The sequence below is a fragment of the Vitis riparia genome, chromosome 18, assembly GCF_004353265.1.
Source record: "Vitis riparia cultivar Riparia Gloire de Montpellier isolate 1030 chromosome 18, EGFV_Vit.rip_1.0, whole genome shotgun sequence".
In the NCBI taxonomy this organism is placed as follows: domain Eukaryota; kingdom Viridiplantae; phylum Streptophyta; class Magnoliopsida; order Vitales; family Vitaceae; genus Vitis; species Vitis riparia.
The window spans coordinates 32000668-32017150 of NC_048448.1; the positions used below are offsets into that span (position 1 = coordinate 32000668).

The window sequence follows — 16483 nt, forward strand, 5'->3', positions numbered from 1 at the left end:
GGGGACGAGGATAGCGGAGAGAAGAGAGCAAGGAGAGACTGTCTGTCATAAAGCAATAAGAGTCATATATTGAGGAACTCTAAGAGGATGGTCTATTTATAGGCAAAGTCCAATAAGACTATCCTATAAAGGCTGAATGGCTACAAAAAAAAAATAATAATAAAAAAATAAAAAATACAAAAGATTAATTAAAAGAAACGTTATGCACGTTACGAGTTACATCTATAAACTCCCTTGACCTGATCTTTCCCTTAACTGGGAAGACTTAGCCCAAGACTCTACAATTGAGAATGACCAAGTCAAGGAAAATAAAATAAAATAAATTTAAATTCATTTTGTAAAAAAGATGTTGGAATCGTGCCAATATGCAGAAAGGGTCCCCCTGTACACGATGCATGCAGACAACATGCATTACAGTTTCTTGAACTAGGCCACCTAAAATCCCATTACAATAGGCTTAGTCCCTTTAGGCATGTAAGGCTCCCATTTCCCAAGCCTAAGAGGCTAAGGAAATGGGAAGTCAAATATATTAAATCCCTTTCTAATGTGAGATTTAGGTCTTTTTGTATTTTCACTCATACACACACACACACACTACCAATAGGGTTGAGGTTCCATCATTAATTAGATGTTGATTCAATCTCATTCCCTTTTATGTCTTCCATAATAAATTCCTTGTAAGGTTTTAAATCAAGGAATCTGCCAAATTTTGACATGATCTTAGAATTGGAATTGCAATCACTTTATCAATGAGTAATAATCTCACGTAACTATGTTTCAAGCCTATGTTCTTGATTTTCCACTGTAAATTTGCTTATTTGCCTTTGAAAGAGTTTCTTCACCATCAAAATGTATGCATACAAGAGGTATTGCATACAAGAGTTTCTTCATGTATTAAAGTACAACTTTATGTTTGGGTCAAAAGATGTAGATGTAGGTTTACAATCATAAGCATTAAATTTCTTCAATATCTTTTCAATATATCATGATTGTGTAAGTACTAAACCATAATCATTTTTTAATAATTCTAATTGTTAGAATAAAACCCTTTAAAGCATGACATGATGTAACAATAATAAATTTATTATTTATAACATTATTCTAGTTTCTCTTTTTAACTATTCTATTCATGCATTCAATATAAGAGCATTCAAGCCTTGAATCTCTTGCATTGTACATGACTTAAGTACATTAAGAGTTGAAAGGGAGATCTAAATTATGAGTTCCTTACAAGTAGATAAGTTGTTCATAATTGGTTCATAAACTTAGGTAATCCATTTGAGGTTATTGTGCACTACTTCTAAACAAAAAGGATGATTTGTCTTGGTCATCAAGATGGTTCCCATTGTGAGTATACTAGTGTGCATTGTTACACATTAAACATGGCCTATAGTGAGTCATGACATTAGTTATAGAGACTCTCAACTTTGAGAGGATATTGAGCAAGTTCTAAAGTCTTCAATGAATTTAACCTATGGGTGAAACCTTAATTAAGGTGGTTATATATTCCATATGGATTGAGTTATTGTTGATTAAGGTTGGTGGCAACGAGTATTCTCAAAATGGGCATCATGATATCTCATGGGTTTGAGATAACATGTCCCATTGGGCAATCCTAAGAACATGTGATAAAGAAATCTATAGTTGCAGTAATTTCTTAATTAGAATTTGACATATGCTCTTAGAGAGTTAAAATATGCTAGTTAATCACATAACAGTAAGATATGAGACTCAAGGATGATAGAGATAATCTTGAGAGGTTGATAGCATCCACTTGTTAGATTTCAGACACTAGTTCATAGAGAGCCTTCGTATGGTAGATAGTATGTCATAGACCCAAGTTCTAGTATATTGTCTTAATATCATAAAATATTGGAGTGAAATTGACTCTTTGGAGTGAGATGTTAAGTTAATTAACTTCAAAATAGGATTCTAGGGAGCCATTATTTTCATATGGGTCCAATGGTCCATGCTCGAACTCATATTCCTTAATGATATATTTATTGACATATATTTAGATTCTTTGTTCATATGTATGCATAAAAGTGTTTTGATAAATACATAAGCTAACCAACTATCTAAAAGTAGAATTGTTTAATGTAGACTTCCCTAGTTCACAATCGTCTTGATACCTCCAAGATTGATCCCTTCAATAAGATATTTTTCAAAAGATGATAGAAAAAAGTATTTTCTACAATTGATGTTGTGAACTTAGGACATGATTTGATTGACTTAAAACCTGAGACAATTATCAAAATTTGCCTACATAGGAAATTGAAAATAAAAAGGTTAGACATGTCACCCTTAGCATACTCTCAAAAGAATTGTTTGATGTTTATTGTCAATAAATGGTAGCTAAGGACATTTAGGATGTTATGAATAAAAAAAGGTTCTGGAAAATGGAGGAACCCAGAAATATGTCATAGAAAATTTTAGAAAATTATAAATGACCAATAATAGAGATGTATCATCTCAAATCCACAACTACTATTTGCTAATCAATGACTTAGCTAATGAGGGCGTAAAACCACCTGAACCTTTTGTGGTTGGATACTTGATTGAAACTCTTCTGAATTAAAAAAAAATGAAACACGAAAAAAAAAAAACAAATGTCCCTAAAAAGATGTAATAATCTATATTTGAATTGAAGAAAAAAAATAGAAATATGGATAAAGTAAAGAAAGCCAAAGAATTGTCTTCTAAGGCTAATGTGGTAAGATAAAAACCTAAGCCTAAAAACAATAAGACCATAAAACAAAACTCTAGGACCAAGTCTAATATAACAAATAAGGTTCATAACCCAACTATTAAAAAGAGGGTAACTATTTTGTCTATGGTAGGCCTGTATATCATGCAACTCAATGCCACCACAGGAAGAGATCTGAGATATCCAACCCAACAGCAAACTTGGTAGAGATAAAGGTTATCATTGTTGTAGTCTTCTTTGAGGTGAGGTAAGCATGGTCACCAGTGTGATGGATTGGATGGTAGACTCTAGGGTTATTGGGTACATCTATGACAATAGAAGTATGTTCACTTTCTATACTATTATAAAAGAATGAGATGAACAAGTGTTCATGGTGATTCTAGAAATGTCCTTAGCGATTAACAAAGGGAAAGTTCTCCTTAAGGTGACCTCAAGAAAAGTGCTGACTTTAGTGTTGTTCTTCAATTGTTAGATATTCATTGGAACTTAGTGTCAGTCTCTCTACTCGAAAGAACAAGAGTGAGGATCTTATTTGACTTTGATAAAATTGTGTTAGCTAAGAACGATGTATGTGTTGGGAAGGGCTATTGTAATCAAGGTCTCTTTATATTGAGTGTATCTGCTCAAAAGAACAAGAGTGAGGATCTTGTTTAACTCTAATAAAATGGTGTTAACTAAGAATGATGTATGCGTTGGGAAGGGCTACTATAATCAAGGTCTCTTAATATTGATTATTTATGAAATTAATAATAATAATAGTGCATCTTATTTTGCTTACCTAGTTGATTCCTATGATATTTAGCATGGTAGATTAGGACATGTCAACTTTTTATATATATAAAAAAATGGTTGATCTAAGTTTAATTCTTAAATTGTCCTTAGAAAACCATGGAAAATGTGAATCATGCATGAAATCCAAAACCATAAATAGATATTGCAAATATGTAGAAATAGAATTAGAAATACTAAGTTTAATTCATAGTGACTTAGAAGATATAAAAAGTGCAATGATAAGAGGTGGTAAAAGATTCTACATAACTTTCATAGATGACTGCTCAAGGTATACAAGGGTATATCGACTAAGAAACAAAGATGAAGTAAGAAATGTTTTCATCAAATACAAAAATGAAGTAGAAAATTAACTAAGAAAATAAAGAGAGATAGAATTGATAGTGGATGAGAGTATGAGTCCAACCCTTTTAACTCTTTTTATGAAGATTATGAAATCATTCATGAGACTCTTCCTTATTCCCCTAAATCTAATGTAGCGGAGAGAAAAAATAGGGCCCTTAAAGGATATGATGAATGCAATGTTGATAAAACTCCAATATACTGAAATTCTATAGAAATAATATATAAATTCTTGATAGCCTTACTATATATTAAGGGTATTTCGAGTTTGCTTTCATTAGTGTACAACGTAGATAGACAAATATAGCTTCATTACATCATAGAGACATTTTCTATAATCTTGTGCATCCTAAAATGGTATTTCAGGAAAATGATTTTGTAACATAAGTTGAAGCACTCTAGCTTCAAATTTATTATTCGTATTATCTTTTTTGTATCCACACTTCGTATATTTCAAGTTCAATATTATTGTACCCACAATTTTAATCCAATATTTCCCCTTATATTTGTCATAAAACCCAAATGATCAACATTATCACATTATACCTAGGAATAAAAAATTGAAAATATATAGGAGTGGGTCCATGGGTTATAAATGATTAGAAGTGGACTAGGGGCATTGTGTTTGCTTTTATGTGTGTGTGTGTTATAACTTTTGCTTCCATTGATAATTTATAAATCTTTTTTTTATTCGCCATCGTAATGATAACTCAGAGGTGCATTCATAACAAGAAAAGTTTGTCATAACTCTTCAAATTAGCATAAAAGCATTAGTTGGGCATTGGATACATGAGGACGCATCATCTCCTCTTCTAAACTAGTTATTGTATTTAGATTCGAAGTAGAAAGAATGCCTAGTATAGTGAGAATTCAACTACTACCAAGACTGAAACTTAAATAATTAAAATAAGAAATCTTGGGGTTTTGAGAACCTAGGTATCTAAACTAAGGTAGGGTTTGTTAAACAACTAATAAGAAAGATAAGGGTACCTCAAGGGGATGAGTATCATCCCAAATTCCTAAATTAAAGGAGTTGATTGTACTAGTTCAAAAGTGATTAAATTGTCAATATTTGGAGAAAAAAAAAATCAGAAAGTTGTACTAAATAAATCATACTTATCATTCATTGAGTATGTAGTAGTGGATAATAATTTAGCCAAAGTAAGAGTAAAGATGAAAAGATAAAAAAAAAAATAATAGAATATAAAATGATTGGATTTTATTAGAATTATAGTAAATATTAGAAATATTAGATGGAAATTTGGAAAACAAAAATATTGATGGAACATAAATTGATCAAATATCATAAATGTGTTATATATATAAAAAAAAAAAATCTAAAAAATGATAACCAAACAATAATTCCCATATTGAAGAAAACAATAGATTTATGATAAAATTTATGATGTTGGATATTAACACACAAAATTTGAAAATATATTTAATACTAAAAATGATAATCTACCTTATTTGAGTATATTCAAGAATATAAAAGAAATGATGATGATGTATCTGTGCATAATTATTTTTTATTTATAAATATTTATAATTTTGTTTACAAGTTTTCTCTTGTATTTAATTACCATACAAAAGATATAAAAAGACTTAGTAAAAAGATTATCATGATATATTTTATATTTTTAATAATTAGTTAAATGGAATTTGAAAATAAGATAAATAAAATTAATTTATTTAATAATTTTTTATTTTAATATTTTATTTCTGCATATATATATACATAAAATCACAAAAATTGTGATAAATTGGTGAAAAATAGTATAAATTTTGTAGGTCAAACTTTTGGCCCTTATATCCTCTCCATTTGTGTTGAAAACCAAAATTTGAATAATATTTTCCAAAACTTTCATCCATGAGTAATGTCATGACCTTGCCTAAAAATCTCACTAAGGAAACGATGAGATCACTTCATATCGAATAACCATCTTACTTAATAGGTGCAACACAATACAATAGGACTAGAGTAAATATCATAATACAAGAAATAGGAGTTTGTGATTTTCCAAAACTTTCATCCATGCATGAGTATGAGTAATGTCATGACCTTGCCTAAAAATCCCACTAAGGAAACGATGAGATCACTTCATATCGAATAACCATCTTACTTAATAGGTGCAACACAATAAAGTAGGACTAGAGTAAATATCATAATACAAGAAATAGGAGTTTGCAAATTAGGCCAAAATGCTAAAAACAAGTCAAATGTATTTTAAAGATAAGACATACATGGATTACATGTTCAACCACTAAGGAGCTTTAAGGATTTAGGCTTATGGCTCACCTCTAGCTATACCAAACATTAACAACACTCACATGTTAATCATGTAGAAAAAAAAAAGGATGGGATGGAGAGTGAACAAATATCTAATAAATAGTCATAATGTACACATATTAGGATGGTCAATCTAGAATAAAAGCATTACTAGAACACACCATCTAATAAGATTTATATAGAAAAATTAATATAGCATAATCATAATAATAATTGAAACTATATGACTTAATATCTAATGGTTTAGAAATATCATTTTTCCTTTGGCCATATACAATGCTCAAATACAAGTATTTGATTAACATTCAAAATCCAATAACTTAGAAATATATACAAGTATTAGCTCTATATAGGACTATGAATAAGGTCAAATAAAAAAGATATGATTAACACTCAAAATGAAAGTAAAATCATCATTTTAAGTATAGAAGAAACATTTTTTTGAATGTTAATGACTACATTGTTTTCCCAAATGACAATCAATAAAATAAAAAATGTTTATCACTTTTATTAAATAATTTAACACTTTCTTACAAATCATATACTAAAGATGAAAACAAGAAACATAACCCACCTAAATAATCATGCCAAAGTGATTTCTATGAAGTCATATGATGTGAGATACCAAAATAGAAAACCTCTATTGTGAGGTTACATGACTTAGTCATAAAAAAAGATATTTTAGATGCAAACAATGCACTAGATGCAGAAGAAGTGCCAAAGAATTAAACTAGAGCAAATCTTTTGAATAGATTACTCACCTTGTTTTGCTTCCTAAATTTCTATCTCATGTTGACACTTACAAGAAAAATATGTTGTTGCTACAATCTTTCCAAATACTCCTATGCATCATTTGCCAACTTTTATTGCTCACTTTGTTTTGCTACCTAAATTTCTATCTCAAGTTGACCCCTACAAGAAAAATATGTTGTTGCTACAATCTTTCCAAATACTCCTATGCATCCTTTGCCAACTTCAATTTCAAAAGTTGCCCACCGATTGAGTTATCAACAAATTATTTATCCATGTCAACATCTAAGCTTTGTTCGATATCCATTTTTTTTTTGTAAAGATTATTTTGTTTAGCTAATTAGTTGTTTCATCAAAAACATTTCACATGTCTTTTCTAATCAAAAGATTCTTTGTAGCAAATCTCGAATGTGGATAATTTAAACCATTGAGACAAATAGAGATGATTTTCATATCATGAGTAGAAGATGAAGAATCTATATTTAATACTAGTAAAGTTTAAATGGATTAAAAAAATTACTAACGAAAAAAATCAACGGAAAGCCATACAATTTGGATGCAAGAGGAATAATCTCATTAGCTAGAGAAAAAAAAATGTAGCAAGATTGTAGTGTTATACAAAAATCCCTCAATAAGTTAAGATTGAACAAAATTCCAATTTCTAAAAAACCTACTTTGATAATTGTAAAGATTGGTGTGAAACTAGGAAGAATTTTTTTGAAAAAGATCAATAATTTATACCAATGTATATTGTTTTTGAATATTGACCATTGAACAAGCACCCCAAGCTACATTTTTCTATGGTGAAACAAAATCTAAAGCTATTTAATAAGGTAAAGTTATAAAATATAGAAAAAGAGAACTAACTTATTTTAATAATATATGAACAACAATCACCAGAGCAAATAACACCATGTTTCACCCTTATAAAGAAATGTCACATCAATGCTAAAAGTCTATCAATGAATTCAAATTACATACTTTTCCTAAACAAGTACAAGCAATAGGAAATGGATATAAATGATTTATAATAATCCAAGCCTAAGTCAAATGTCATATGCATCCAATTCATGAAGTTGTCGAGTATAAAAGGGAACTTATTAAGAATGTCAATGAGACAAATTTGAGATTGACAAGTTTAATACTGTTACTACTATTTTGACATTGTCTTATATTTTAACACTCCCTCTCCCAATTTGAACTCAAGATAAGGTGGTATGAAATAGAAAATTTGGATTTTCATATCTATCTTCCATACCTTGATTTACAGATTGGTCATTATCTTATCATAAATGTCATTTATAAAATACTAGATTGAATTTTATATAATCTTTTTATTTGATTTGATTTTCTTAATATCTTACTTAAATGATCCATATTTATTTATATGCATCAAGGTTCTAGATTTTGAATTGAGTATAGTATATATAAGCAACTAAGTAAAAGGAGTGTCCTCCAATGATCAAACTCAATGACCCCTTAGTCAATTTCTAGCTTAGATTCCTTAACAACATCATCATTTAGTTCATGTTTTAGCTTTTTAAACTTATTAAGTGCCAAAACCTCATGATTTATACTTCACACCCTTTATCATGTTATTTCTTTATCAAGCAATTTTAATTTCATTCTAATGATGCTTTCTTATCTTTTGTTTTTTTGTTTATTGTTTTATTTCATTTTAAAATATGATTGCTTATTCATTTTGTTTTTAGAAGTAGTTAACTAGTCTTTTAGACTAAAGTTCAATTTGTAGGACCAAGTTAACTCTAGTTAATCGTGAGTAAATTAACTTAAGATTGGTAATACTTATTGATCCGTCTCAATTTTTGTTCTTTTGCTCCTACACAGTTCCTTTTTTTGCTTTATTTTTTCAATTTACTTTATGATCATATATTAAACATAAAAAATTAGTTTAGTGGCACCCACAAGGGAATGAAAAAAATTTAAGAGCTAACCTAATCTCAAGTTGAAAATAAAATTACTTTAAAGAAAGTAAATTATTTGAACATGTACATCTAGTATCGAATTAAGTTAAAATTCTTTATGATCAATTGATTAGTGAAATTTAGTTTAAGTGCTCTAACACACATAAGATATTGACTCGATGCATATATCGAAGTCTGCATTAATTGGAGTTTTGACTACAAATTTAATCAATGATAAATCTCAAAATTAAAATAACTTACCCTTATTTTCTAATATTCCGATCAAGACTCGATTGAGGGAAATATGGGTCATGAGTTATGTTTTAGACTTAATTTATAATCATATGAATGAACATCCTCAATTTTATTTTATTTTCAAAATTAACGTTAAATTTCACAAACAAAAATTGATCGGTGATTTTGCATGTATACCATGAAGTTGGAAGGATATCCCATAAGTTGTGATGTTATGTGGGCAAGAATTGGAACCCAAGGTGGTTTCCAATAATGGTCCCCTTACCACTCCATTTGTTTACGAAAGAAGTGGGCTAAAAAGTAAAAGGCAAGTGAAAGTCCACGGCCAACCAGCTTTTCCGATGTGCATTTGTGAATTGCAGGCCCCCTCTCCTTAAATTGGCCAGATAAAGCAAAAATAAAAATAAAAATAATATTATATAATAGAATATGTTTTTTTTTTCTAAACAAATCAATCATCAAATGTATGACTTTCTCAAAACCAAATTCCCACGCGCCCCACAACCCAGTAGCATCCCTAAACCAGCACCATATCCATAAGCAGTGCTCTTTCGCTTCTGATTGGTGCGTGGAGAAGCCCGTGTGTGTACTGGCGTGGGATAGCGATCCTCGGCATCCACTGAAACGACGACGTTGCAGATTCAGAGTCCTATACAACGCGAACCTCCTCGTTGATTGACTAAGGGTACAACCCCAGTTTCCGCCTATAGAACGGCGGATAATCAAGGCAGACGTACACCCGAGCGTCACGCAGCACTCGATTTCCTTCTTCCCAAAGAGGAAAGTGAAGAGCTTCACCAAAAATAAACACTGGAAAATTCTCAAAATCTGGGAAGAAGAAGAGAGAGGAGCAGATGCAACCGACACGTGGCGGTGAAGTCAATAGACTCGCCCGTTTCCGCTCAGCTCCGGCAACGTGGTTGGACACACTTCTCGAAGAAGAAGAAGGAGAAGAAGAGGACGACGACTCGTTGAAGCCGACCCAGTCACTGACTCAGCTGCTCGCTGGCTCCGGCGGTCCCGCCGGTGGGTCCGGAGGTTACATTCCTGCCTCGGATCCGAGCATGTTCGACGGCGCCGGTGCGCAAGGGTTTCTCCGGCAGAGCAGCTTGCCGACGGAGTTCCTCTCCCAGATCAATTCGTCGGAGGGCTATTTTTCGAGCTTTGGGATTCCAGCAGGGTTCGACTACGCGGCGTCGCCGGCAGTGGATGGCTCTCCAACAGGGAAGCGGGCGAGGGAGTTGGAATCGCGAAGTTCGTCTAGGAAATTTTCATCTCAGTCGGTAATTTGACCTGGTTTTGTTAGGGTTTTGGTTTATCTTCTGTTTGGTTACTGACAAAACGTTGGAAGATATCAGGTGTGGTTGATTTGGGGTTGAAAAACTGATTTTCGGAAAAAGTTTTCTGCTTCCGAAAGGGGAAATTTCCGTTTATATGGGTTTTGAAGTGATTTTGCTTTGAGTTTTGGGGCATTCTCTGTTTGTATGATGAGAAAACGTGGGAAAAACAAGGAAAGAAATCAAGGATATGCTCCATTTGGGGTTTAAAAACTGATTTTTGAAAAACGTTTTATTTCTAAAACGGGAAGTTTCCGAAAATAGAAATAACAAAGATATTATTATTTTATTTTATTTTATATTCGAGAGTTTCCCTAAACCCGCCTCTTACATCCATTCAATGTTTTTGTTTCTGAAATAGAAACGTAATGTTGTAAATTTTCATTTCCTACATTTTCTCATAAACCAAACAGAGGACTAATGTTTAGCGAATCGATCTCAATTCTTTACCTGGACTGCAGAAAGGGGAGCAGAGTTCTCGATTAACCGGTAGCGTGGCAAGCTTACTGGATGTGGACATGGAAAAGCTTTTAGAGGATTCAGTACCCTGCAGGGTTCGGGCCAAGCGGGGTTGTGCTACACATCCTCGCAGCATTGCAGAAAGAGTATTATTAGTAGTTCCCTATTTTTCCTATGGTAACTAGCTATTTGTTTGTGTTTGTGTTTGATTTGGCAAATACCTAATTTTTTTATAGGTTCGGAGGACCCGAATCAGTGACAGAATAAGGAAACTTCAGGAACTTGTGCCCAATATGGATAAGGTCAGTCATTTCAACTAAATAATTTTCACTGAATTTCCATATATTTTTGTTCTTGAATATGACTAAGGTTGGGAATTTTCTGACTCGGTGGGTTTTAGCTTATGAATTGTGAGCAAAATAATGTTTTCAAATCTTTTCCCTATTTCAGTATTGCAATGTTGTTGCTTGTTGGTTGAAAGGAAACCAATCCTATAGACAGTTTTGTACAGAAATGTGCTGTGTTATCATGTTGCAGACCCCAAGGTGGTTGAATGGCTTTAATTTGTATTCTGTAGCTGTTAGGATTTTGTCATTGGCACTGGTCAAAGCTTAGCAGTAATGTTGGTTGCTGAATTTGAAAGATGATAAAATGACATTTTGATGGCACATGTGGACCACTCATAATTAGCTTGTAGTTGAATCTTTATGAGCAGGACCCACAAAACAAAATATGACAGATACTTGATGGAAATCAAAGATTACTGAGGAGCTCATGGAGGGTCCTAGCAAGGTGGCCCCATGGTATCCTTAATTTCCTTGGCTATTTTTCCTTTGCGTTCACAACATGGAACATGGGAAGATAAAAGTCAATTTGTAACAGTGCTACCTCTGCAAGATTTAAATGCAGTAGGACTTTCAAAAGTCTTTGAGATTTGAACTCCTGTGAGATTTAAATTCTGACATCGCATTAGGTTATGAAAGTTTTAACTACTTCTAAATGATGGCAGAAATTAAGTAAATGTTGATCAAATATCATGGGGAATGTCCACCATTACTTTGTAATTGATGAGACAAGAGGCTGGAGGGCTGCACATGTAATCCAAATAGGGGGGCCTTGGGTGTTTTTGGGGACCAAGAACATAGTCTCTGTAGCTGGATATTATCCCTATCTTTTTGAGCTAGCTTGGGCATATTCTTGAAGATTGTTAATCAACCAAAACTAAGACCTCCTAACAATTACCAGATTTACGTGGCCATCAGAAGTATATGACATCTCAAAAAATTACTAACAGATGAAGTTGACAACAAAAGTAATTCATAATCCATTGGAGAATTAGGACACATAGTAGGAGAATAATGGTCTAGTTCTTATAGAGAATAACTTGATGATTTTGAGACTGTTCAAGCAACCCATAATGCTAGTAAGTAGATTTGTCCTGACCTAGATGAGTTAGGACCAGCAAAGCTACGTCTGGACTGGATGCACTAATTGTGGCATGATCTATGAATGGATAGTGTGCTCATGCAGACATTTGTCCAATGATAGTGAAGAGAACAGAAAATTTAATTTTAGGGAAGCTTCCTTTTCTTCTCCAATTTCATCATGTAAAACAATAAATTAACTCATAATAAAACCAGGACTAATCTTTCTTGAGAAGGAAAATGTGAAAAAGTAGGATCTAACAATTCAAGTTAGCAATTTTTGAAAATAAGAATTTTTGGCAAATTTTTTCAGTAGTCAAAAAGTTGGTTAGTGCAAACAAGCTTACCAATGAAAGGATTGCTTTTAAATTTCCAAAGAAAATTGTCCAACAAGACGAAAGGAGTTGCTTGGAGAATGCGAAGGTTTTACTCTGGTGAGAATTGGCAGCATACATGTTTCAATGAACAATTGTTTTTCTACTTTTCCTAGTTAGCCCTTGGGAACACCTTTTCTTTAGGTTTCTCCTATGGTTTATTTCGAGAGATAAGCCCCTGCCCTCTCTGTGTTCTCTTTATCACAGTAAAATATCCTTTGTTAGACAAAAGGAAATGGTTTCACCATGGACATAGGATTTAGGGTGGTTCTAATTGAAGTTTCTTAGCTGGGTTATGTGTATTTGGTAAGAAACATTGGGCCAACCCAAGTGCCATCTATGATATTTAAGCAAAATAGTGAATAATTTGGGAAATCAAAATGAATTGACTTCAATATTTGAGGTCAATGAATGTAAAAATAAATAATTGGGTCATGGATTGCACATTGTTTTCAATCAAGGTTTATGATGAACATGTCAATTCAGAGAAGAATATTTTCTAGTTGAGAAAACCAAAACTTTTAAGTCCCTAGACAATAGTGCTTTGAAGTGTGTCAAATTGATGCAGGACAGATTACACTAGATTATTTGGATCAACAGAAAACTTTGATGCATGATTATTCTCTCACTTTCCAATCATTTTTGTTTTTCTTAATTATTTGGAACTTTAAAATAAAGAGTAGTACTTGAGCTTTTGTAGGTTAACATATTATATGTTTTTAGACAATTACTACTTTATTGACGTTTTATATAGAACCCATAAATGGTCAATATGGAAAATTGGAGCATGCTAATTGATTAAATTAAGAGATTTGATTTTCTTGCCTTAGATTTTTCCTTGCTTTGTTGAATCAAGAATTTTATTCCCAAGGTTGAAGATGGACAATGCTCTTTTCCCTTCCTATCATGCTGCCACTATGAAAATTGGTGTCTAAACAAGGGTTTACCCTATTCAGTGGCTAGTTTTTATGGCAATGTAATGATGGTTATGGTAGACTTTTCAATGCAAAACTGAATTATTTGTGCAGAATATGTGAGCAGCAAATGTATGGTTGGAGGAAGCCCTTCACTATGGAGGGTCTCTAAAAGCAGCATGCCTAAGATTGTTGATAGAGCTTGAGATCTTTGTCTTAAAGATTATGCATCTCTTCACAGTCAAATAAACTATGTATATGCATATTTGAAGGTTAAGGATATCGAGCTAGGTTTTGACTCTCAAGTATCTGATATGGATGCTAATTTACTGAATAGAAAAGTTAATTGATCATTGTATCACAGATTGCAAGTTGTATGGTATGAAGTCCTAGATCACTTTATGGATAATTTATACTCAAGGAAGGTGAATCCTGTGGACTAATTAGGTGAGACTATTACTCACAATTTCAAGATCAAGGCAATGATTCACCATTGATGTCCAATAACAACATGCCATATCATTATGATTTTATCGGCATTTATAGGACTCAATCCATTGTTTTTAGGCATCTGTTGGCTCTTAGTGATCATTTGAAGATGAATAGAGTTGCCTGACTAAACAAAGATGAATTTGTTAGGTAATCAAACCAGTTGAAATGTTATAAATCTCCTAGTTGTTAGGAATGGGAGAACTTATATTGAGGTAAACTCAGTGACAGGTTTGGTTCAGAGGACTAATGGAAGACCAGTGAGTTATGTGTGGCATTGGAAATTTTCTTCCTGTTTTATTTTATTTTTCATTTTTTGAAAGGTCTCTTTTATTTTCTCTACTTCCAGGATTTAGCAGTTTTTGAAGTAGAATTTATTTTTATAGGTGAATGTATTTGGTATGATGGACTTTTTGGAAGTCGCTACTTATTAAGGATTTTATAATGCCTATCAGTGGGACTCGTTCAGAAATCAATTTATCCAGTGGTGATAAATCTTCCATATGTTCTATGTAGATTCAAGGTTCACAATTATAAGGTTGAAGATGGTATTCTTCGTTGTCCTTCTTTTCATGTGACCACTACATCACCCCCTTAAGAGATTGTCTTTACAGGGTTTGTTCATGTTTCAGCATGCAGACGCATATGGCATTTTATTTCTTTGGTGTAAATAAAAATTTGTTTAGTTTCTCCAACAGCTTGTGGGCTACTCCTGTTGTATTGAATGAAAAGTTGAATTTTATTTTGTGATAGTTTAGTCCTCTGGCCTTTTTAATTCATTAACGGTTTTTAATTTTCACATAAATTGATATTCTGGATGAAATTTTTTCAAATGATATAATTTGTTGGGATTTAATTTCTTTGGATTCACTTGTTTCGCATTACATTTTTGTTAATTTATAAATATGCCCCGTAAACTTTCATAAAATTGACACGGCAATTTCACCATTTTACATACAGCAAACAAACACTGCAGATATGCTAGAAGAGGCAGTAGAGTATGTCAAGTTTCTACAACAAAAAATTCAGGTACCCACATTGAACTTATCCTGAATAATTATACATTTATGTTACTCTGAAGACAAGAAATGGAAATTTGGAATCTGATATTCTATAACTGTTCATCATTGGCAGATTTCGTATTTCCATTTCTTTCTGTCTCTGATCCAAAAGAAATTAAATTGATGATAAAGGTGTCAATGTTAGAAAGTCAAGGACACTGCAGTGTCATTTGCCAGTGATTCAATATGTACTTAGTGTTGATAGAAAGGCAGGTTTTCACATAGCCGAAACACAAAAAACATGACAGGAACTGTCCGAGCATCAAAAAAAATGCACATGCTTAGCTAGAGAATAACATGAAGATGCCCAAGAGTACGTCCCGGAAATTTAGTATATTCATTGTAACAAAAGGTCTCAATCAGAGGTTAATCAAGGTATTCGGCTGTCCTCTCGAAGATGCATGCACGTTGCAAGGTACTCGTATATTCAACTATTTTTATGTTGAATTCTTCTACAATGTGTAAATGTTGGCTGATCAGAACAGCGCCATAACTGTAGAATCATCAAGAAACTTATCCAATTCATCTAGGCAAAAACTTCACTCTGAAGTTCTCTCTGGGTGTGGTTATAGTTGTAAAGTGTTGTACACTAATATTTTCTTTAGCTTGCTACTGAACAAGCTCCCTCACTCCAAATATTTGGGAACTTGTAGTTCATAAAACCCAGCTGTTTATATATCAAAATACTACTGGATCAATAACAATCTTTGTTGTATCATGAAGTGACCGACTCTACTTTCTATTTGTCTTGTCTTAATCTACTTCGCTAGAGCCGTTCTTACATATTTGTGATCAATATTTCCTTCTTTTATGTGTTCCATTTTCTCATGCCATAGAAATAAGATCATACTAAGAAAGTTGTTCAACTCTGATGATTCAGGGTTAAAATTGTTGAGTTCAACATCCAAACAACCAACCACCCCTATACCATCTTGCTATGATTTTTGGTTTAGCTATTGTTGTGTCTCTCCATGTGTGGGTATTAAGCCAGGGGCGAGGAAGGGTGTTAAGCCCATATCCTAATAGTTTAAGCCGTTACATAAATTGGAAGGCTATCAATTGTGGATGATTTTTTTTAGGTTGGTTGGTCACTCAACATTGTCAACTTGCATTGATGCATGCTTTTCTGGGCATATTTCACACTTTGGCTTGCCTTTCCTTACCTCTGGTGAAGTTTGTACTTGTGATTTTGTTAGAATCATCATGAATTACTCTTTTCTTTTTTCTTTTTTTTTTTTTTTTGAAAGTGACAATTTTGACGATATGGATCACCTCAAGTCGAAAAATCAACGGTTGATCCTTGAGTGGTTGATGATAATTCTATATTTTGATTATATCAATTCAACGTCTCTTGTAAAAAATTACTT

At 32.5% G+C, this 16483-nt stretch overlaps 1 protein-coding gene across 4 annotated transcripts; it reads left to right on the forward strand.

Annotated features, from left to right (window-relative positions):
- The first annotated feature begins 9591 nt into the window (after positions 1-9591).
- LOC117907588 (transcription factor bHLH80-like) lies at positions 9592-15838 on the forward strand. 4 transcript variants are annotated; one of them, XM_034821179.1, is made up of 5 exons: positions 9592-10341; positions 10857-11000; positions 11091-11156; positions 15016-15084; positions 15190-15838. In XM_034821179.1, the coding sequence occupies exons 1-5, from the start codon at positions 9913-9915 to the stop codon at positions 15238-15240; spliced, it is 759 nt and encodes a 252-aa protein (XP_034677070.1). In that variant the 5' UTR covers positions 9592-9912; the 3' UTR covers positions 15241-15838. The 4 variants fall into 4 exon arrangements, with proteins under 4 accessions (XP_034677070.1, XP_034677072.1, XP_034677073.1 ...); XM_034821181.1 differs by having other exon boundaries at positions 9594-10341; positions 15330-15838; XM_034821180.1 differs by having other exon boundaries at positions 9596-10341; positions 15365-15838.
- The last annotated feature ends 645 nt before the right edge of the window (positions 15839-16483 follow it).